This window comes from Mastigoproctus giganteus, chromosome 3 (genome assembly GCF_048544385.1).
Source record: "Mastigoproctus giganteus isolate SK-2022 chromosome 3, ASM4854438v1, whole genome shotgun sequence".
NCBI classification, from domain to species: Eukaryota; Metazoa; Arthropoda; class Arachnida; order Uropygi; family Thelyphonidae; genus Mastigoproctus; species Mastigoproctus giganteus.
This window is the reverse complement of record NC_143577.1, coordinates 23,254,004-23,278,813: the sequence shown is the minus strand read 5'-3', so window position 1 is coordinate 23,278,813 and position 24,810 is coordinate 23,254,004. Positions and strand designations below refer to the sequence as shown.

The following is a 24,810-nucleotide window of genomic DNA, read 5'->3' as shown; positions in this document are numbered from 1 at the left end:
CTTATTTTCCAGGCTGCGGCTCATTCCAATAGAAGCAGTGCAAGAATCACTTTCACCTCTGCCAGTGGCTACTGTTAATCTATTAGTCCTTGTATCCCCCCAATCTAGCAGTTTTCCGACCCACCTAACATTGCCTCGATAGCATCAGCAAACATTCTTGCACCCTTTCTATTTAAGTGTATCCCATCCCTGTAGAAGCAGTCTCTCCTGTTAACAAGTACAGACCAGGCTGAAAAAAATTCTACCCCTTGAGCCCTGCACAATCTTTCCAGGGCCGAATTGATTGACAGGGCTCTCATCATATACTCATATGATGTATACTCATATACTCACATCATATACATCATATACATTATGACAGAGTATGAATGGAACTGGATTAAAAAAAAAAATTGATATCATATATTGAGATTTAGAACAGCTTTTGACACTGGTGTACATAACAACTGCTACACAAAATGGAAAAGTGTGACATTAAGGGTGCATTGCCACTGAGCATTAACAGATGGTTGAGTGAGAGAAGACAGAGTCAGAGTCCCTCAGGGTTCAGTGCCAAGTCCACTGCTGTGTTCTATATTTATTAATGATATTGATGAAGGCATATCAGCCTTAATGTCTAAGTTTGCAGATAACACAAAGGTTGGTAGTTTGGATGACAGTAACCAAGGTAAGCTACTGCAACAAGATCCAGAAATAATAGGCAGATGTGCTGAGAAATGGTAGTTGAAATTTAACATTGACAAATGTGAGGTACTTAACATGTCACATTTTCCATTTTCCACTACTCAGGGTAGTGGAAAATGGAAAAAGACCTGGGGATAATTGTGCAATCAGATATGAAGTTCACTGAGCATTGCAGTCAGGCAGCCAGAACAGCTCATGGGGTTTTGTCAATGACATACAGGAATTTTTCTAGCAGAGATAAGGTGTTGGCGGGAAAAAAATCCTAACAAGAAATAACTTGTAGGCTGAGGAAACCCATTGTAAATGGAAACACTCCTCTTGAAGAAGGAGAAGAAGAAGATAAGGTTGTGATTAACCCATAGTACAAGGTAGTTGTTAGGCGGCATGTTGAATACTGCATACAAGTCTGGAGGCCACTATTTAGAAAGATTGTAGATTTGCTAGAATGGGTACAGAGAAGGACAAGACTGGAGGGGGAACAAAAGAGTGCCTATTACCAAGACAGGCTTCAGTTCTGCAAATTGCTATGTCTAGAAACTAGGCACTTTCAAGGCGATTTGACTGAGGTGTTTAAAGCTTTGAATTTATTGAGAAAGCTCAATACTAATGACATTCTTCCTCTTTCTCAGGTTACACATGAGGGGACATAAATTCAAATTAAGGAAGAATGGTTGCAGGATAGATGTGCTGAAGTTTGCCTTGAGCGAGCAAGTGGTTCATTGTTGGAACAAACTTCCATCTGTTATTGTGGAAGTGGATAGTTTGAATAATTCAAGGAAGAAGAAATTATTGGAGGGAATGGAAGGGTGAAGTGTACAGGTCCCTCCCCCAATGGCTGATGCTTAATAAGCTTGCTTTCTTGCATCATTTGCCACTATTATCTGAACCTCAAATGATTGCTGATTATTGTCCAATTTCCATTTGCTCTCTGTTTTGCTACCATTAAGAAAACAAGTCTAGATGCTTTTTTTGATTAAAAAAAAAAAAAAAAAAAAAAAAAAAACGCCTTATTCTATTTTCTTTTGACTTTCATCAAGGTCTGCTGAACCTTGTCTTACTAATTTTGTCTCGTTAAGGCCCGAGAGGAAAGTCTTCTTTGTCATTTTTGCATTTCTGGACATTGCAATTGTAATTGCATTTGATTCTGAGTCAATAGTATCTTTGTTGATTTGACTGAAAAAAAAACATATCTGATATTAGACGTTAGTAACAAAGTTTTAGTTACCCTACTTTTGAATGAGCGTCTATCCTTTCAATAAAATGAGCATTTGGTAATTAGGTTCAGATTTTATCACAAAATGGATCGTTATTGGCTATATTAATCTACTGTATCAGGTCCATTACACTAATTGTAGTGCTCTTTTCTACAATTTTTGCCTGAAGAGTTGCTCTTTTAATGCCATCAACTTGTCACTGCCTTTCCCGTCAAGAAAATATCAGCCCCCCCCCACCAAATGAATACATTGGGAAAGGGCTAATACTTCTTGAAGGCTAGGTTTTCATCTACCAAGCTAAATTCCATGCTGATAATGAAGATTCTAAACAGCTATTCTCAGGTTAGTACCAAGTTGATATGTTACTCTGGGGTTACTGCTATCCATATACAGTACTTTGCATTTGGCAATGTTAAACTTCTGCCCAACTTTTCTAGATCCTGTTGCAATAGCATACTGCTTTACTGTCATTAGACGTTAGGCTTAATTAAGCCATGCTATACTTATGATCTAGTGCTTTACTGTCATTAACAACCCTGCCAACCTTTGTATCATCGGCAAACTTGAACATTAAGCTGATATACTTCATCAATATCATTGATAAATATAGAAAAAAGCAATGGACCCAACAATGAACCATGGAGGACTCCACTAACAACATTAGTCCACGAAGAGTAGTGTCCAGTGATTATCCCTCTCTGTCTTCTCCAACTCAACCATTCCTTTATCCATAGCAGCAACTTGCCTTTAATGCCATACTGTTCCAATTATGTACAGCAGTCTTTTATGTGCATAATTGGACATTATGCACATAAAACTTTTGATACTATCAGTATCAAAAGTTTTCCTGAAATCCAAGTATATAATGGGATTACACTTAGGTCTAATGTTGCAATTATTGATGAAGATAAAACTTTTAACTTCATCAATAATTTGTAAAATGCCCACATTTTTCATATTAATTTACAGATATTTCCCATGCATTTCCCTCCCCCCCTTTGCTGTGCCCCTTCTTGCTAAAGAGTTGTTTTGACCGTTTCAGCAGAAAATATAAATGCCAATCGTACATGAGTAACCGCTATCAGTTTCTTGTCAAATATAGAATGGTAAAATTCGACTTGGTTGCTTTCTCAGTTATAAATTCCCTTTGCCATTATTTTCCTAACTGAAGATAACAGTCGCTACGTAGAAGTAAGTTCACAAGTCCACGAAAATACGAGCTTCGCTCTCCCTGACAAATACTGGTCAGTGTGTCTGATGTTGACCGCGTGAGAAAAGTGTCCCACGCTAGTTCAAGCTTGGTGTGAGGCGAAAGTTCATGCGATAAGGAGCATATACCCTGGTGGACGATGAGCGAAAGGTTGTTGTTTTGTGGTGGCTTTTGGGAGAAGCAGTCGGTTAGTTAGTCTGTATGAGAGAGAGTGAAAAAATACAGTAAGTTTTTGGAAACGGGAATTACGTTACAGAATGACTGTACAGAGAGAAGCTTGAAGAACAGCGCAAGAAGATACAGAATGAGCGAGCGAAGATAGCAGAACCCGAAGGAAGGCTGCGAAAGCACGGAATCCCCTCGCCGAGTTCCGCCCCCCCGTAGAATGAGTCATCCGTATTTAGGTAAGTCATCCCACAGCTATACATAAACCTTACTCCTCAATAATATAATTAATTATGTTAGCATTGATAAATTGTAAAATGTCCTAATACCGCTATCTTAAATAGCGCATCACTTAGATTGTCAGTTTCACAAATTAACAATAGGTAAATGATGTATCTTAAGCATGCTATCCTAAATAGTGCAGTATTTTTAGTATTGACCCCATCATGTTTGTACAACCATTATGTCATATGCTAGTCCTTGCCTGAGATGAAGTATCCACACGAAGAACACCTATGTGAAGAACCCATTAATTTCCAAAACATCAATAAATGCTAAGAATTCTTAAATACTTCCATAAAGTCAGTTTATATTATTGTAACCAAATGATTTAGGATTTGCTTGTCACTGCCGCTAGGGCAGTAGTTTTCATACATGTATCAATTCTATAGTGGAGTATATTAAACTATATTTTGTTTTAAACATATGCCTCAGGCCTATCCTCTATTCACACGAATGAGTAAGCAAAGAATTATATAATAGAACTGATACCGCGGGTACTCGAATTTCTACCTATAATTGGAAAGAGTTTGAGTATTTTCACAACGCCTGATCGAAGCTGCAGTTCCTATTCCCTTGAATAGTTTACCGAGGGCCGAGATCATTGTCCTAATATGAAAAACCACTAGACAATCACATGAGTATACTGGGGTTATCATTGAACAAATGATTAAGGAAGGAAAGTGTCCCGCCATACAGATGTGTTGTCCAGAGAAGTCCGAACGAACGAAAGTAAGTAATTAATAAGCAAGCAAGAAGTATAATAAATAAAACCTCCCAGTATAACAAATTACCAACATAATTTAGGAGTTAACTACAAAGAAAAAAAAATTAATAAGTGTTTTCCATACCATAAATGTTGGTGTACATACAATTACTCAATATTTTTTAACAAATAAATTTAATGTATGACAATTATTATAATTTGGCACCAGGTTCATTATAAATGTACAGTGCAGGGATGAGAAAAGCAAAAATGAATGTCACAGGGGCCTCACTTTGATTCAGTCTATGATAATCTGGTTGATTGCTGAAACAAACTTCTATCTGTTTGTTTGTTAAATGGAAGGGTTTTTTTTTTTTGCTAATGCTGTATAAGCTTGCTTTCTTGCATCATATGCCACTACTAATGCTAATGCTAATGATAACCTCCAAGAATTCACTCTTTTGAGTTGCCTTATTTGAGTTAAAAGAATGTTTTTGATAAGATATATTACTTTAATATAAATGATTTGTTTGCACTTGGATCAATGCCCACCTACATTTTTAAAATTGCAAATGCTAGCAAAAAACAAAAAAATTGTGATGTAATGGTTTTAACTAAGCACATCAAAAAAAGTATTTTTTTTTAAAAAAAGTTTAAAATAATGAACTGTAATTTTATTATTTTATTCACTATATTAGGTTATAATAATAAATAATGTCTTATTGGTACTAACAATCTTAAGAGATAACTATCGACTGACACATAATAACACCACAATTATTACCTTTATTAACAGCAGCATCACATACCGGAACTTCTGCCAGTCCTTTGGTCATACATTTTCTCAATGTTCAGAGTATCCAGGCAAAAAAGGAAGGAAGATAATGTCATCTACACCTTTTCTTGCCTGGACAGCTGATCATTAAGAAGAGTAGTGAATATGACAAAGGAGTGGGACTGTGGAAGTTCCATTCTGGAACTTACACAGTCCCTTGTCACATTCACTAATAAACATAATCACGATGTAACAGTGTATCAATTGGTGGTTATCTCTTAACCCTCTAGCCAATGTGTAATTAATATTTTAAGTAATTAATATAAAAAAAATATAAAAAAACACACACACAAATCAAAATATGTGTAAGAAATTATGTTAGTATGAATTTTAGCATTCCCTTCAGCGTGGAATTCAGTTTAAATCTGTATCACTGACTATTTTTTAATGGGGTTGGTCCAATCATCCAATGTGGGTTGGTCACTCACACACTAGCAAGGCTTTTGGGGATTTATTGGATGATTGTTTTCTAAATCAGCATGTTCAGAAGGCAACCAGAGGGAGCAATATTCTTGATTTGATTATCAGTAGTGATTCTTCATGCATTAAGAATCTGCAGATAAAGGAACCACTAGGTGGCAGTGATCACAGTGTGCTGAAGTGGGATTTACTCAAGGAGGTAACTACCATCAGGGATAAAGGGAAGGGTTATTGCTTTTGTAAAGGCAACTACGGTGGTCTGAGACAGTATTTAAATTCGATACACTGGGACCAACTGATGATGTTACCAACAGCAAACTCAAAATGGGAAGCATTCAAAGAACTTATCTTGGAAGCTACTAGGCTTTACATACCAACTAAGAAATATTGTTCAAGGTTCAGGCCTAAATGGATGTCAGATGAACTAATGAGACATGGCAGAGAAGAAAAATGCATGGGATACATATAAATTAACATGTGACACAGAAGCCTATGATAGATATAAGTTGATCTGTAACCAAGTTACAAAGGAGGTTAGGCAGGCGAAGGCAGATTACAAGAAATTTTTGGCAAGGGATGCAAAGAAAAACAGCAAGGAGTTCTTTATTTTTTGTAAACTCTAGAAGGAAGGGGATGAATCAGATTGGTCCACTTGATATCGATGGTTCAACTGTTCATGATCCTGCTCAGGTACCTAACAAATTAAATCAATATTTTGCATCTACATTCACACATGAGGAGTTATTCAGGAAGGGGAATGCCATAGATGAAGTAAACACTGGCAGTGAGCTAGATGATATTGTAATAATTGAGAGTAAAGTGGAGGAGAAATTGTTGAAGATAAATACAAGAAAGGCACCTGGGGTGGATGGGATCTATCCAGTTATATTAAAGGAGGCAGCAAAGGAAGTAAGCAATCCATTAGCCATAATTATGAGAGCTTCCTTGGACTCAGGGGAGGTGCCCACAGATTGGAGATGTGCAAATGTAACCCCAATTCACAAAGGAGGATCAAAGGCTGACACAAGTAATTATAGACCTGTGAGTTTAACTTCTGTTCCAGGAAAATTAATGGAAGCACTGATTAAAGAAGCACTTCAGGACCATCTTGACAAGAATTCAGTTATAGCTCAGACACAGCATGGTTTTGTTAAGGGAAGGTCTTGCCTGACCAATTTGATTGGATACTATGATGTAGTCACAAAATAATTGGATGCAGGGAATAACTTTGATATTATATATTTAGATCTTAGAAAGGCTTTTGATACTGTTGCACATGGAAGACTGCTGCACAAATTGGAGCAGCGTGGCACTGGTGGCAAATTGCTGCTATGGATAAAGGGATGGTTGAGGGGGAGAAGACAGAGAGTGGTAATTAATGGACACTGCTCATCGTGGACTAAAGTTATTAGTGGAGTTCCTCAGGGTTCAGTGTTGGGTCCATTGTTGTTTTCTGTATTTATAAATAATATTGATGATGGTATATTAAGCTTAATGTCCAAGTTTGCAGACGATATAAAGGTTGGCAGGGTTGTTAAGGACACTACTGATGCTATGCTGCTGCAACAGGATCTGGAAAGGTTGAGCAGATGGGCTGAGAGGTGGCAAATGAAATTTAACATTGAAAAATGTAAAGTACTACATATGGGAAACAGCAACCCCAGAGCAACGTATCAACTCTGTGGTACTACACTGACAATGGTAGAGAATGAAAAGGAACTGGGGGTAATTGTGCAGGCGGCAGATATGAAGTTCTCTGAGCAGTGCAGACGGGCTGCAAGAGTAGCTCATGGTGTCTTATCAATGATATACAGGAATTTTTCTAGCAGGGATAGGGAGGTGATTATTCCCTTGTATAAGGCAATGGTCAGGCCGCACCTTGAGTACTGTAAACAGGTCTGGAGGCCTCATTTCAAGAAGGATGTAGAGCTGCTGGAACGAGTACAGAGAAGGGCAACAAGGTTAGTGAATGGAACGAAGGGTTGCTCTTACGAAGAAAGGCTTAAGTTTTGCAAATTACAGTGTCTAGAGACTAGGCACCAGTGAGGTGATCTGATAGAAATGTACAAAGCCTTCAATGGTTTGAGCATGCTCAATGCTGATGGGATACTGCCTCTTGCTCAGAATGATCACCTGAGAGGGCATAAATTCAAATTGAGGAAAGACAGATGTAGGATAGATGTGTGGAAATTTGCCTTTAGCCAGTGGGTAGTTGGTTGGTGGAACAGACTTCCATCCCTTGCTGTGGAAGTTGATAGCTTAAATAAATTTAAGGCTCAGCTGGATAGGTATTTTTAACGGAGGGGTGAAGTGGAAGGGTTTTTTTTTTTTTTTTTTTTTTGGCTGATGCTGCATAAGCTTGCTTTCTTGCATCATATGCCTCTACTAATGCTAATGCTAAGAGTTTCAGCCCATAAGCCTATAATAACAAACATAATCATGATGTAACAGTGTATCAATTGGTGGTTATCTCTTAACGATCTAGCCAACGTGTTATTAATATTTTAAGTAACTAATATAAAAAAAATATAAAAAACACACACACACAAATCAAAATATCTGTAAGAAATTATGTTAGTATGAATTTTAGCATTCCCTTCAGTGTGGCTCTCAGTTTAAATCTGTATCACTGACTATTTTTTAATCGGAGAAATACAGTTGTCAAAAATTCTTTACAGCTTTGTGTAAAGAATTTTTTAGAGCAAAATGTGGTATGCACATGCTCCATAGTTTTTTTTTTTTTTTTTTTTTGGCTTCATTTTCTTTCTCTCTCTCTCTTTGCCTTTTTGTGCATAAGAAGTGAGGTAGTTGAGAATTAATTATTTTTTGGATAACAAGACTGCTGTTCCCTAATCATGATTTTAAAAGTCATTTTCTTTGTGGGTTATTTCAATTAAAGAGGATGACAAGCAGTTACTTATCTGTTGAAGTGAGCAGTAATCTCACATGTTTCATTTGTACATGCTCAGACTATGCACATGAGGTGCCATAAATTCAAATTGAGAAAGGATTGCAAAATAAAATCGGCTGATTTTTTTTTGGCTGATGCTGCATAAGCTTGCTTTCTTGCATCGTATGCCTTTACTAATGCTAATGCTAATAGATGTGCAGAAGTTTGCCTTCGGCTAATACAAAAATTTGTAGGTGGTTGAACAAGCTTCCATGTGTTGTTGTGGAAGTGGATAGTTTGAATAAATTTAAGGAAGCACTAGACAAACTGTTGAGGGGATGGACAGGTAAAATGGAAATTTTTTTTATTATTTATTTATTTTTATTTTTTTCTTTGACTGATGCTGCATAAGCTTGCTTTCTTGCATCATTTGCCGCTAATACTAATTTGTTCATAATCAGTTTCACTTATGAAATAATTCAAATTTGAACATCAACACTCCATAAAGCACGAACGACAGTATAATGAACTGCAAGGATAGCTGTCATATGATACTTGAGTACTTAAAATGGAAGCCTCATTTTATGAAGGAGGTGGCTCTTTTCTGTATCTGTTCCAATTAATCTGTTGGAATAGATACAGAGAAGAGCAACAAGATTAGTCAGGGACACAAAATGATGCTGTTACCAAGAAAGATATTGGTTCTTTTGCAAATTGCAGTGCATGGAAACTAGGTATCTACAAAAGGCCCTAATTGAATTGTTGAAGGCTTTAAATAGATTGAGTAAACTAAATGCAGATGGTATCTTTACTTTTTCTTGGACAATACACAGAAGGGAACAGATTTAAATCGAAAAAGTATGGTGCAGGACAGATGTTTGAAAATTTGCTTTCAGCTAGAGAGTGGTTGTTGGAATAAACTTCCATCTAATGCTGGAAGTGGGTAGTTTGAATATAAATTTAAGAAAGGATTGGACAAATATTTAGGGGGAATGTACAGATGAGGGCCAATGCTGTATAAGCTTGTTTATTTGAATCATTTATCACTCATAATACTAATACAATACATCTTTAAAATAATCTTTGCATATCTAAAAATCAATATTTAAAAGGTGATCAAGGAGCTCAACTCCATGGCAAGCAAGCTACAAAGTGAGTGTAGATTCTAGATACATGAATTCTGACATTAAAATAACTAGAAAAAAAGAACTAGATCTCACTAATTCAAAATTAGATCTATTTAAAGAGTTTTTCAACATGAAAAAGAGTTTTGACAACATGAAAAAACTCTACGGGCATGATCATATAATGTTTCTATACAGTTTTCAACAAGGAGAACTAACCCTGGTTCTCCCTGTTCTTGTTTATTCAGTAATGCATTAATTCCATTGAGAATAGTTAGCAGACTATTCCAACATACATATTTGGATTTTTGTAATGTGAGTAAGAATTTTAATAAACTCTCATCATAATAAATAGATTTTGTTTAATGCAGTGTGAGTGCTTTCTCTTATTATATTTATACTATTACATTTAAGAAATTAAGCATATTAGAATATAGTTTGTTATTAAATTTTGTAGCAGTTTCATATACATAAGGATTTTCATCTTAATTACAATATACATTGGAAATACTTATCAAAAGTATTAGCTAATAAAAATTTTTTCTGATCCAAATTTTGGTCTTCTTGGAAACAAAAATCTGAACATATTTTATTTCAAAATTTGAACCACATAACCTTGAGTTTCACAGTTTGAATTTATTCAATTAATATTTCATTCCTGATTTGAATTACACTGAATGTGATATCTTTTTGTCTATAACACTTTTGTTCTATAATAATAGTGTCATAATTCAACTTAATATTGGGAGTCTGTTGTTCAATGAGGCATGGCCATTTAAGAATTCATCAGAAACTGAGTATAATTAGATGAAATCAATGAATGCCATTAAGGAAAGTTAAGGTGTAGTATGATGTGAACTATATTTTATTCTTATACATATATGAGAATATATGTATAAGAATAAAATATAAGAAAAATTACTTAAAACAGATATAGTTAAAAACAGTTAAAATTACATTAAGATATAATACTGAATCCAGTTTTTATTAATCAATGTTTTATTTCATTAAGGTATCAAATGAAAAAATATTATGTTAAGTCAAATGTATATGTATGCTATGTATATATATATATATATAAAGAAAAAAAGAAATTGCTAACATATACTAACCTGAAATTAGATGGTTGCATAGACCCACGTCGGGAACGAGATAGTCGGGAGTCACCATAAAAAAAGTCATCATCTAGGCTGTCTTGACTGTCATGTGTGTTGGAGTTGTGCACAGCCCCCATCAGGCGGTGCAGTAAGGATGGCTGCTGAGCATGCGCAATATTCAAGCGGAGATAAGGGATGATGATACAGGGTTTATTTCTTAACATTTTACATTAGAAACATATTAAAAGTTTCTCCAATGAAGTTATTTTATTTCTTAATTCTGTTTTGATGTCATGCTATCTGCATTTAGTTTGATGCAAATCAAAAGCTAAATTTATCTTTGAATTTTATGTTTTAATTTTAGTGGACTAAATTTATATAAAGTTATAAACTTTGAAAGTTATTTTGAGAATATATGTATATACTATTTAAAAGTCTTAAAAGAGCTAAATTCATCAAGATGATAAGGCATAATGCATTTATGGCATGCAAAAAATACAAAAAAAAAACAAAAAACCGTGCTGAATAAATTAAAATATAAAGAAAAATTCTAAAGAGTAAATATAATACATAACATGGATAAAATGTAACAGGAGGAGGAAAAGGGTGTAATAAATAACAAACAGTAGGTGATTTTACAACAGCTATGCAGACATGCTTGTGTTAGTGCAGTCACATGCAGTGCCACTTCACTGATGACAAATCATTTTAACTCATTCTAATTCACTATTCATAAAATGCCTCTGCTTCACACTAATCATTTTTTATCATACTTTATATGATTTTAATTTTAATTAGGCATACTGCAGCTTTGTGGCAACTACTTTACAGTGGTGACACATATACATACATTCACATAGGATTATATTTCTTTAAAGTGCCAGTGAACTTGTGCATTACATATAGAAGGCGTAGAGTGCACACTTTTATTTGAAATTTTAGTCTGCATCTGAAAAAGTGACTGGCAACAGCACTGAATATTAATACTATATATAAATTGGTATTCATATGTGGCTGTACAATTTAGTTCAGTTTAGCAACATTGACAAAGAGGAACTAAACTGATTTACAATCACAGAGATATTAAGAAAGAATGCAATTATAATTGAATTGCGTAATGCCATAATATGTAGATTTTTGCACAAAACAAACAGTACAAACTACTTGATATATATATAACTTTGTATATAGACCCATAAGAAAGGAAACAGAGGGATCACTTGGTAAACTGATAAAAGAATGTAAAAAAATTCCCTTACTTAAAAATTTAAATCAGCAGTATTTAAGTTATATTATAAAGGTTTTGTATTCCTATCAATAATTATAGTGGTCCAAACTTTATTTGCATGATAATACTCATATCTTGCAAAAAAGAATTCAAGAACTGGGTTTATATGTAGCTGGGTCCCTATAAATTAAACCCTGTCCTGGATACCAGAAAACAATATTGAGAAAGATGCTTTTTGCAAATAATCATTAATACTTCAAAAAGAGGAAAGAGAGATATGTGAGAAACAGCAAAGAATGAGTGAACAATCTAACTGTCCTAGTCCTAATAACTAGTAAAAATGCTTACCACAGAGCAAAGAAATTACATTTTTGTTTACTAGTTATAAGTTATGGAAGATTTTCGTAACTAAAAATTCAAGGAACATTTCACTGGACCCAGACTCTAAATTTAACAAAACTGAAATGCGAGTAACAACTATAAAGCTTTACACTTTTTTTGCAAGTGGTAAGGTGGAAGGGGGGTGGGATTACATACAGAAACTTGAGTAATGTTATGAAATTTCCTTGGCGATATTTATATTTACAGACTTTATATACCTAATACAGCCTGTTTTGTTGCCTAAATTGCTGATAAGGCCATCTAAAATAACCTCTATTAATAATATGATACAGGCAGAATATTCATCTATATTCAGTATATTGCAACTGCACAATATCTATAAAGCATAACAACACAATCTCTTTCCATAATTCCAAAGCTGATTACTTTATTTTCTTAAAACAGAGTACATTTAATAAGCATACCAATGCTATGAATTCTGCGGTAGTAATTTGATCTCTGTGAATAAAATGTATTACTTGTATGCAAAGCATGAAAGCATGTTTGACATTCTGTGTAAATTTAGGAGACAACTAAAATTTTTCCCACTTAGGAATGCAATAGCATAAAAATTTGGAATGAAAACCCATGCTGGAAGCCCAAGTGCAGAAGCAAATAATATGCATTAGCAATAAAAAAAAACATATTATCAGGCCCACATTTATGCACAGGTAGCTAGCTACCTATGACACTAAAGTTTAAAGTTGTCAAATAAGTTTCTTCAATTTTTACTCTGATTTTGTAAGTTATATTGCATTCTAAATATCTAATAAAATATGGAAATGATATATCACGTATTGGGAGTCCCACGGCCTGGCCTCAGGAAAATATCTAACTATATGAAGAAATAATATAGTAATTGCAATAATTAGATGGGATGCGAACTTGTAACTTGTGAACAAAAACAAATGCTTAAACTGATGGCCTTCCTGTTGGTCACGCATACTGATATGATGGTTTAAAGTTCCAAAGTCTTTGGAAAGATTTATTCAGACAACTTGGATATTTAACCTTAAAGATCTTCAATGGTTTCTGGATAGTCAGCAGACACAAAAAACTTGAGATAACTCCTTAGGGAAAAACCAGGAATATACTGAGGTCTGGTGACACTCAATTCGTGAGAGAGAGCGAGGGGTGGGGGGAATTTTAACCTGCCAGATTTGCACTACATGCTACATGAATGAAGTAAGACAATGCACCATGCTACTAAAGCTAATACTGAGAGAACTGTTAGTACATTGTCCAAATATGTTTCACCATATCATGCAGCAAATGAAAATATCATTCAGAATTCATTGCTCCTAGTCCCAAAACAGTTTCAATGAATTATTTTCAATAAACACTTACTTTTAGGTTAGTTTGACAATGAACAGCAATATGAAGTACTCTGTAATCAGCATATAGTGTTTTGGCAGTTTACACGAACATCCAGGGGGAAACACACCATTCACAAAATTGAAGTTGCCAATTTATATCACCCATGTGTAATTCTTATAAAAAACATATCCCTTTACATAATAAATTCATGATGCTGCAGTACTTGATGTGCAGATGTATTTGAAAGTACAATTTCATGTGGAATCTTTCTCACTCATTCTTGAGAACTTGCTGAGATCTCAGAAAGTTCATCGATACTACTTTCACCACCAGTTCATTGTATTTATGGTCTCTTTAAATCTTGAAAACTTTTGGCAGAATGCTGTTCAGGTAATGGTGTATTGGAATTAAAATGGCAAAATTCTTCAGCTATCTGTCATAATGCCAGAAGCATGCAAAAAGAAGAATTCTTTTTCCTGAGGAGCATAACTCTGTTCCATGTTATCCAATGTATGTTATTAAGAAACTTATTCTATCTACAATAACTAATCAGAGGCTGGGCTTTTGAATAAATTACATGTTTTTATTCCTATACATAGGAATAAAAAATGTAATTTACTATATATTTTATTGGGAAACATGAGTGCTTCTTAATTCAATCCTACATACAATTCAGGCAAATCAGAGGGTAAACTTGAGCATCTGTAAATGAAAGATAAAATCATAAGCAAACTCTTAGCACAAATACACAAGTAGTCACTTTGTCATGACTGTATTATGTTTGTATCTGATAATGACAGTAATAATAATGTAAATGGGATACTAAACAAGAGGCTGGGTGTAGAGTATGAAATGTATTCAGGAATCAGTTTGCATTTTATATGGAAGGTAAAGGCAGGATAGCTTTCAGGGTAAACTCTATACCTGAGACTATCTAACTTGTTTCGAGTGAAAAGAACTTTCTAACTTTTTCACTCAAAAATTTGAGCCTACCCTTTCCAAATGCCACACTACCTCACACTACTGATTTGCTAAATTCTATTCGTATATGACAAAAAAGAGAGTCTGAGATTTTGCAAAATAAAAATTCTGTTTTAATATTAGCACACAAAACATGATTGGGGTAACCAAATATCCATATTTGGTTACCCCAATCATGTTTTGTATGGATATTTGGTTACCAATCATGTATGGATATTTGGTTACATCCATATTATGGTTGGTATTTCTCATATCTCATGAGATGCATACCAAAAGGACATCTGTTTTCAATATGTAAGGGAAAAAAAAGGAGTTTTATCTTGTATCTTATTATTATTTTTGATTCACAATTACCATTTTATAACTAATTTCCTGTGAAGGATTCTGTTTACACTGATAGGAAGAGATAGATCACTTCACAGGAAATTAGTATGAAAATGGTAATTGTGAATCAAAAATAAGGTACCAATCTTGTAGGAATTATCATAAAAAACACAAGAAAATTACCATTCATGTTCTTTATTAATAACAGTTTTATTTCTAGTTTAGTGAGCCATAGTATTTCAGGCTTCTTGAAATAATCTTTTTCTGTATTTCTTTCTAATTAATCACCAAAAATGTGTTGATGGCTATATTCTACACTAATAATATGGATATAAGATTCAGTGTTACAAAATAAATAAATAAAAGCATGGAATGAATATGCAACATATATATTTTGACTGTTATGTGATTTTTTTTTTTTTATCTCTTCAAAATAAATCCTATGGTTACCAAATGTATAACTAAACATCACTGACCATATGGTAATATCACTGTAAACAGATGGAAAGCTACAGTCAACTTACTAAGAGCATGTATAATTTACAAATTTAAAACAGCTGAACAACACTTGACGAAGTGAGTGAGTTGGCTGCTACATGATTTTTTTTATCTCTTCAAAATAAATCCTTATATTTGGCAAATGTACAATTAAACACAACTAACTATAAGGCAAGTAATATCACCACAAGCAATAAATATTACTAGCTATGGTCAAGTTCCTGTGGTCCATATTCCTTGTTCCACCCTCACTCAATGTTATTTAAACCTTAGTTTCCCAATAAATGTGCTAAGACCATTTGAGAAGGAAATGTAGCATATCGTAACTGGCTTGTATCCAAATCCCCAGTTTTATGCTGTGCTTACACTAAAGCTTGTAACAGCAGTAAAAAAGTTATTAATAAATCTTATTTTGATTTTGAACAAGATAATAGTAGGAAACCTGCTTCTTTTTCAAATGATAGCTCAACCTTCTGTTCCTGCAAAAGCTCCCACCTCGCTTGCATCCTCATCTAAAGCTGACGACTTATTAGCACCTCACTTTTCCTCTAACCTTGCATCAAACTGCAAACATCAAACTTATGGTACCCACATGGAGCATAGTTCTTCAGCTGTAGAGACTTGTGATATAATAATATTAATGTTAGTAACCACATGTCGTATCAGGTAATCCAGAGCAGTTGTTGAGGAGACCATTGACACTTTTCATGTGGGCTCATGATGGAGAAATTGGGACTCCAGTGGAGGATTAGACACCATGATGGCCCTGCTGGATGACATTGTGGTTGCTTCCTTAATGGATGACCTGTGTTGCTGTGGTTTCAGGGACTGTATGTGGAGACTGATTGAGGTATTACTCTTTACTGCTGCACTGATGGGACTGCTTAGTTTTGAGAAGAAAGTTGATTTCTTCATTGTGATCACAATTCCTGGCTAAAACTTCTACTTCCTAGATTGGACTTCTACTAACAATTTTGAGTCTTTGTGGTAGACCTACAAGTATCAGTTGGAAGTCATCAACCTTATGTTGGGACTTTTATGGTTTCAGACACCTAAATGCATTGTGACATGGACATTATATTGAGAATGAACTGTCACTCACTGAGGGAATCTAAGTTACTTGTACCTTAACTTGTTCAGTGGTTGTAAATAGGTGGTGGAGTTGCCAGGAAAGCTGGCTGTGACTATGGCCACCTAGTATAATACATAAATAAAAATAAAATAACCCTGGCATCAATAATGTTAGCAAATTTCCTCCTACTCTACAAATATCAAAAATTCAATGGCTCCCCTTGCCTTCTGACAGAAGAACATTAGAAGAATCCTGAACAATCTTGATGCCAAGTCATCCAGGTTCAGATCTTGACTGAATTTCTCCATTTGTTCTTAAAATCTTTCTCCAACTCCAATCTTACTCCTCTTTTGTGTCTCCATTTTACATTCTCCTATTCTACTGGTATTTTTTCATTGACATGAAAATTTGCTCATATCCTGACAATTCCTAAAAAAAAGGGACAAATCACTCACTCCCTTCCAGTTATTGTTATCTCCAGTTACCTCTTATCTTGAAATCTTTCATCTCATAAATGATTCCCAACATGAATTTTGTCAGTCTTGATGAATCATTGATATCTCAGCTTTAATAAAATCCTGGAGAAAGTTATGCAATTAAATATACCAGATGAAGATAACCCCTCCCCTGTTAATTCTAAAACAGATGAGATGTTCACATGCAGTGGTGAGCATGCAATTTTTTTTATCAGACTATTCATAGCATTTTTTAAAATTAAATTATTACTTTTGGCTTTTAAAAAGCATTCTCTGAATTTTTGGGGGAAAAAAAAAAAAAAAAAATCAGTGGATATTCACAATAAAAAAGACAAAATCTTGAAGTTATTTTGTTCTGAGATCACTATAGCATAATTTATATATATATATATGCACACTCCCTCAATATATGAACACTCCAGACAAACCTGTCTAAAGAAAGTGGTGGTGGTGGTGGTGGTGGTGGTAGGGGGCGTATCTACTTCATTTATGAAAAATTCAGTTTATAAAAGACAATAACTCTCTTCATAAACTGGGACGGCATAATTGTAAAATTGAAATGTGTTGATAACTTCATGGATGGTGAAATAATATATATGCCTTTAGGTCTGGTCTGAGATATTGGTGAGATGAGTAGCAGTTTGGGAGCTAAAACCTTATGGTTGACAATCTAATTATCTATTTGTATATATATATTATTATTATATCTATATAGTGTTATTAAAGGTGGTGTTAGACTGGGTTAATGCTCAAGACAAAAAGTACTTGGAATGGAATATGCCAGCAATGACATCACAAACTGATTTCTTGTAATAAAATGATAACATGCCTGATGAATACAAGATCTTTATCTGCAGTAATGCAAACTTGCCTTCCCCTGTAAAGCTATCAACAAGTTCAAGTGTGTCAATCAGCAACCATCTCTAAAGACAATCTTTTTAATAGGGAAAGGGGGAGCAAATGCTGAGTAAAAATCTTCATTAAAGATCCTGTTACATTATTTGATTTAAAACAATGGAAGTACATAGAAATTACCAAACAACTACCTAGAGTCAGAGTTGACTTTAACCAGTTTTTTAACCAATAAACACATGATAAACATGTCTGTTAGTTATAAAAAATTATTCTAATACTGAATAAACATGAACATAAAGATAAACATAAAGATAAAATTATAAATGTGGGCAGATCAAGATTCTAGACTAATCAGCATGAGTAGACCATGATTCCCTGAATCTGAGATAAGAAATATCAAAATTTTTTGGCAAATCCAAAGCTGTTGATCTTACTGCTAATGCTCATTTAACACGTTCAAACATAATACAGATATACTCAACCCCCCCCCCCCGAAAAAATACCATAGTGACATCCCATTGCTCAATTTAAAAGTACGGCACCCAAATCATTGACATGCTCCTTAATATTAATAACACTGCAAAATCAAATGATCTGTTCACTTCCTGGCATTCCTATTTAATAACCACAATTCTTAAAATACAAGACCTGCAATGAAAAGGACATTACAGATCTAGTTCCTGTTCTGCGACCTTTCTAAAAATTTAAAATAGAGAAAGCACCCCTATCTATCTTGATAAATCATATTTATCTGAGTGCTCCACCCACATTCATTACAGTCTGTAAAATCATTCAACAATTGCTAATCTGCTCCTCACCGTAGGGAAAATATTAAAAGTTTATAATAATGGAGAATAAACTAATATTTTCTACCTGTATATTCAACATCTATTGATAGAGCTATAATTAAGGTAGGGCAATCAAGGCACTTGCTCAGGAGCACAAAAATGCAGGATTTAAAAATTATATATATATATATATATATATATATATATATATGTATATTTATTTATTTATTATTACTTTTTTTAAACTTTGAAGTACTCCAGAATAAGTGAGTGTGTGATTAACTGCTTTTAAGGAAATCAGATTCTTTAATTATATATTCTGTGATTGATTAAAGATCTGTATTACCATACCTGTACTTCTGAATGAAGCCCACCATACTAGTCAATTAACTCATTCTTTGTGGAATTAAGTTTATATGGGAAAATGTTTGCCCACAAATTCAAGTGAACATCTAGTGTTGAGTGCTCATTTTCTTTCCAATTGCCTTTCAGTTCACATTTGACTGGGAGGCACAGGAATACCTAGTTATGGCTCTGTCTATTTATCCATTTAGTTTTACTGATGACTGATGATTTTAAAAACACAGTAGAGTATAGTGTAGTATATACTATACAGGGGTGGCGAACCTATGGCATGCATGCCCAAAGTGTCACGCATATACATTTTTTGGGCATGTGGAATTCAGCAAGAAAATTTTCAAACTTCGAAACATCACTCCAGGAATCCACCTTGAGTCATGACCTGCGCACACCCGTCCTCTCTACCAGGCATGTACTGACATCACACCATTCAGTAAATAGCTGTATTCATACAATAGCTGTATTCATACAATGATTTGTTTGAAGTTGGAGTGGTGAGACGTACTGACGAAATTGTAACAAAATTGTGTGATTAAATGTCTTGAATATCGCCTTCTGATATTCAAGGGGCATGTGAAAAATGTGCAAGGGTAGTTTTTTTAAAAGATTTAGCCAATTTTGGCATGCACCCTTAAAAAGGTTTTCAACCCCTGTACTATACACTTAAAAAGAAACCCAATTAAGATTTTATCATTAGCTCAAATTACTGGCAGTAAACTATTATTTACATCATATGGGAATCATTATCAAAATACAAGTATGAATAATATATATATATATATATATATATATATATATATATACATACACAATTATTTAATTATTTTTTTTATTTAAATTATAATAATGTAACAGTGCACCAAGTACCAATGCTTGTAGTTCCCTTATATTTAAGTTACATGCAGTGTACTTCGTACACTATCCAGTAGCACTTAAAAAAAAAAAAAAAAAGAATAGAGCAATATGAAACAAAGGCAAGTTTTATTACCCATTAATTTAGCATTAATTTAATTAAAAAAATTAAATAAGGTTGGCTGTTCTGAAATATGGGTTGCAGCCATATTTTGTATGGCCATTAATGAGAGTTTTGATTTTTGTGGCCTTATTCTCCAATTCTAACACACTGATGTCACTTTAATAAATATTTTAAATCTTAAGTTTAATATAAATACCAACAAGAAGAATAACAGTTTGGTGTCAACTTTTTTTTGACAAGTTGATGCTCAATTAAAACTTAACCACAGAAAGGGGGGATTACACTTATTACTTTTCCAGAGGCTGTTAGCCTCTGGAAAAGTAATAAGTGTAATCCCCCACAATTTCTTTTCCCAAGAAGATAAAGAAAATTGTGCTGTCTCTGAATCGTTACCTCATTCATAAGGAGAGGCAAATGAAGATGCTTTTGTTGGTTCAATTTCTGTTTTCTCTCTGGTGAAAGTAGTCTATCCATGACTCATTTACTCTGACTAAACAATAAAAAAAACTTGCTCCCTATTGCAAATGGCAAGCAGTCAATAAATCCACCACAGTTATGCTCACATTTGACTGTTTCCATTGGTACTTGATTCTGCTGCAAATCATTTCATGTCAGTAATTTATCAAAACTAATTGGTAAATAGATAGTGCACATTAATTAAATCAAAAACTCTAGTTCTAAGCATTTAGAAAAGGTCTTTTGTCATCATGTGATTAAGCTCTAGTAGTTACTTGATACTAGAGCATAATCACAAGATGAAATTCAAGAATAGCATTAGTTAAGGCATATGATGCAAGAAAGCAAGCTTATACAGCATCAGCAAAAAAAAAAAAAAAACCCTTCTCATTTCACCCATCCACTCACTCCAAATGTTTGTCTAGTTTTGCCTTGAATCTATTTAAGCTATCAACTTCTACAATGACGGATGGAAGTTTGTTCCAGCAATGAACCACCCGCTGGCTAAAGGCATACTTCCACACATCTATCCTACAACTATCTTTCCTCAATTTGAATTTATGCCTAAGAGGGCATAAATTCAAATTGAGGAAAGATTCTTCCTCTTGCTCAGAATGCCTGAGAGAGCATTCTGAGCAAGAGGAAGAATCCCATCACCATTGAGCATGCTCAAACTATAATGCTTACTTCGTGCAATATGTTTTGATACTGCTTCAATTAATTAATTTATATGTACCTGCAGAATGAAAATTAGTCTTGGATGGATCAATTGATTAAGGATCATAACATGAATATACTGTTATGAACTTAATATGCAGATAATATACAAAATAGTTTGCATTAATTTAACTAGTATAGATGGTTAAAGGGTTATAACTGTTTCGTGATGGTTGCACAACTCTTTATTTAAGCATCCCGCATCATTTGTCAATCCAGTCATAATGGGTATTAGACTAACAGATCACATCTTGGAGTTCACTTCAAGATTCTTTTTAGGGGGCTTTATGGCAACTGGAATGCCCAAGTCCGATAAATTCACTAAATTTGAATACTTGAGAGTTTAATATCCTAGTAGGAAGCAATTAACGAAAATGAAATAGAACTATTCAGAATTTATTTACTCCAGGGAGAAACAGACTAGAGCAGTGCCAGTAAACAAAGGTTTCATTATTGCTGAGTCGTGCAAGTAGCATGCAGACTTGCCAGAAGTGCACCATCTATTACTGTATTTGCAATATCCTGAAATGCTCCTTTTTTTTTTTTTTTTTTTTTTTTTTTATGAATTTGTATTGCACACAAGCACACCCTGAGAACCAACAACTGAAATTTCTTATGATATTTGGAATTAATATATTTTAGATGAAGTGATTTAAGAAATGAAAACGGTTTAAATTTTGGCAGTTTGCATCTTATTGTCTGTGAGGTGTCACGGTGATTCCATCACTTTAACGATCTAGTTGCTAATTAGAAGAGTATGGGAAATTGACACTTTTGGATGTTTTTGTGGAGACAGAACAAAATTCTGTTATATTATTATAATTACATTTTATTGTATAGGAAAAAGATGGACTCTGGATGTTATATTAATTTTAATTTGAATCATCTGATGAATATCAAAAAAAGCAGCATGAAAACACTAATGTACAGAGCAATAAGAATTTGCAATCCAAAAAAATTAAATGAACTTAAACACATCTCCACTACCTTTTCTACCAATGGGTTTCCACAGGGATTAGTTGACAAAACCACATGCAAATACACAGAAAATCATAGGAATTACTTCAATGAAAAGTGAAAAAATATTAAACAGAAACAAATTCAAAAAAGCAGTCCCAATATCATACGTAATAGGAAGAATGTGTAATAAATACTGACTTCATGTGGCATTTAAACCTTCTTGAATATTTGCATGCTAATAAACAAAATTGGTCGTATTCTAAGTGATGCAATTTCTCCAACCAGACATAGACATGTTATATACAAAAACACGTACAATTGTGGGAAATGTACTTCGATGAAATAGAGATGTTATGTGATACTAGAATTGCGAAACATTGTAAACATCAGAAAAGGGAAATAACAGAAAATCTGTGATAGTAGAATGCACCTATAAATGTTCCTATGGTTTTAATGTAAAAAATTTCAAAATTATGTGGAGTGGGAGGATTTTGTCAGAAGAAAAGTTAAAGAAAGCTATGTATATAAGAAAATTTAAATATAAGACAAAAAAAAAATAAAATATGGGGAGGAATACATATGCATTATGGAGTCACCTGGAAGCAGAATTTATAATAAAAAATCGTTTCTTTTCTTGTGTGTGTGTGTGTGTGTGTGTGTGTGTGTGTGTGTGTGTGTTAACTTGGGGTTTAAACTCAAGTACATAATTATAAGAGAACTAATCTTTAGAAGTAGGGTAGGTTATTGGGTTTCTCTGATTGACCAGTCAGGAATTGATTACTCTCTCTCTCTCTTACAATGTCATCTCTTTTTACTTACTTGTTTACTTGTCTGGACATCCTGACTACTGAAAAGAATAGTGCAAGTGACCAAGGAACTAGTATAGTTTCTGGAACAAGATGCTGTTTATAAAGGTAATTACTGCAGTGTATCAGTGGTTTAAATTTTAGTTATCTCTTAATAATTTAAACTTGTGGATATAATGATTTACAATGATTTAAACAAAAATAAGATCCTCAGACTTTGCTATGTGAAGAAGCTTTCCGTAGATCTCACAACAGTATATTCAAAGTATATAATTACAAGAATCACAATTCCACAATGTACATAGTTGCTACCTGGTGTCCCAAATATGAACAAATCTCAATTCTTAAATGAAATTCACATTATCAAAAAATGTGTAAATTCCAAATATCATCTAAATCGCCACATAATTGTTTTTTATGAAGTGTGCTTGTGCATAAATATCACCAATTTAATTTTAGTCATGCTGTACTTATAATAAAAAAAGGAAATAGGCAAAAAAAAAACCTTGTGTGTGATACACAACCATTTTTTTTGATATATCCAAACAAATGTAAATTATAATACTGAAAATAATCTATAAAAAAAGATTATCACATTAATGTTCAAAATGAATTGGGCTATTAAAAATAAATTTGTAGGACAATTAAGAATGCGTAGAAAATTGTTAAGAGCTGAAATTTGAGTACAGAACCACTACATTTCACATTGACTGTGGGTTACTAAATGGAACTGTTTCAAAAGTGGTAATTTTCATAGAGTATTACCAAAAAATCAAATTTGTGGAATAGCGAGGGTGCCTTTTTTCACTTTGTACAGCCACAAATTCTGTGTACACAAAATTCAGATAATATTAAAGCTGTCAGCAGTTTAGGATAACATATAACAAGAAGGCTGTTTTCCTTCTTAAATATTTTCATGCAGAATTACTTTCTCATAATGTAAATTATTCTCATATTCTGAATTGCTTTAGCACCGTCTACGCCCTCTTGCTTGCTTTTGGTGAAACAACAAATTTTACTGGGAATGACCACTGGGATAGGTATATAATTCTAGTACAAAGGTTTCTAAAATGATTAACAGTCACAGGATGAGGAAGAAATAAAAAAAAAACACAAAGAGGTAAAAATATATGGAAAAGATAAATTAAATAGCAATATCTACACTACCGGTGAATCTGCTGGTGGCGTTGGACTCTTTTCCTGCAATAAACAAATGAATAATTGTTCTAGAATACATTGTTAGAATGCAAAAGAGTGAACGGATAGTGTGGCAGTTATTGCAAATTCCAGAGAAATAATGATTTTTATAAGATATATTACTTAAAATGAAATATACAAGTTCGGAGATTAAGTGAACAAACTTACAAGTCAAACGAGGAATGACATTATGGTACAAACAATACGAACGTTTAATATTTACTCAAAAAAAGGACACTTATTAATATGTTGTAATATATTATAGTCTGTTAATGTGGATGTTCACTGAATTATATGCATACATAAAAAAAATGGCTAATATTTTGTAAGATTCATAATATGTGAATATAATGTCTCCATATTATATATTCACTTTCTCTTCAATTTAAAAAAGATAATTTCAGGAATGTGCACACAAATCTGCAAAACCAAATCTGAATTTTGAACAGGGCAAACAATTACAATTTTTAAACATTATGAATAGCAGTTATTTTGAAATTAAATTTGAAAATTCAGTACATACTGAAAGGTATTTAGCAAGACAATTAATGTCAAAAGTAAACTGCTTTAAAAAAAAAAACTATATAGATTAATTTAAAAATGACAATTTTTTTTCTCAAAAAACCATAATTCAAAAAAAAAAAGCAAGACTTTTATCTCTAAAAAGTTGCAATGCATTTGCAACTTTTGCAGTTTTCACACCATCAAGATAGAAATTAAATGCTTCAGTTTCAAAGGTTAGAGTTATATTTATCTGTCTGAACTGAATTCCATTTCAGCCAGTTGATGGAATC

The 24,810-nt window shown here is 33.5% G+C and overlaps 1 protein-coding gene across 1 annotated transcript in view; it reads right to left on the bottom strand.

The window, feature by feature from the left end:
• The window catches only part of LOC150087800 (voltage-dependent calcium channel type A subunit alpha-1-like), a 1,442,149-nt gene that overhangs the window by 276,604 nt on the left and 1,140,735 nt on the right, over positions 1–24,810 (bottom strand). Inside the window, exons 36-37 of the mRNA XM_090369204.1 lie at positions 23,987–24,019; positions 10,640–10,785 (exon numbers count right to left, since the gene is read on the bottom strand). Coding sequence (XP_090225330.1) covers positions 10,640–10,785; positions 23,987–24,019 — 179 coding nt within the window. The remainder of the gene's footprint in view (positions 1–10,639; positions 10,786–23,986; positions 24,020–24,810) is intronic.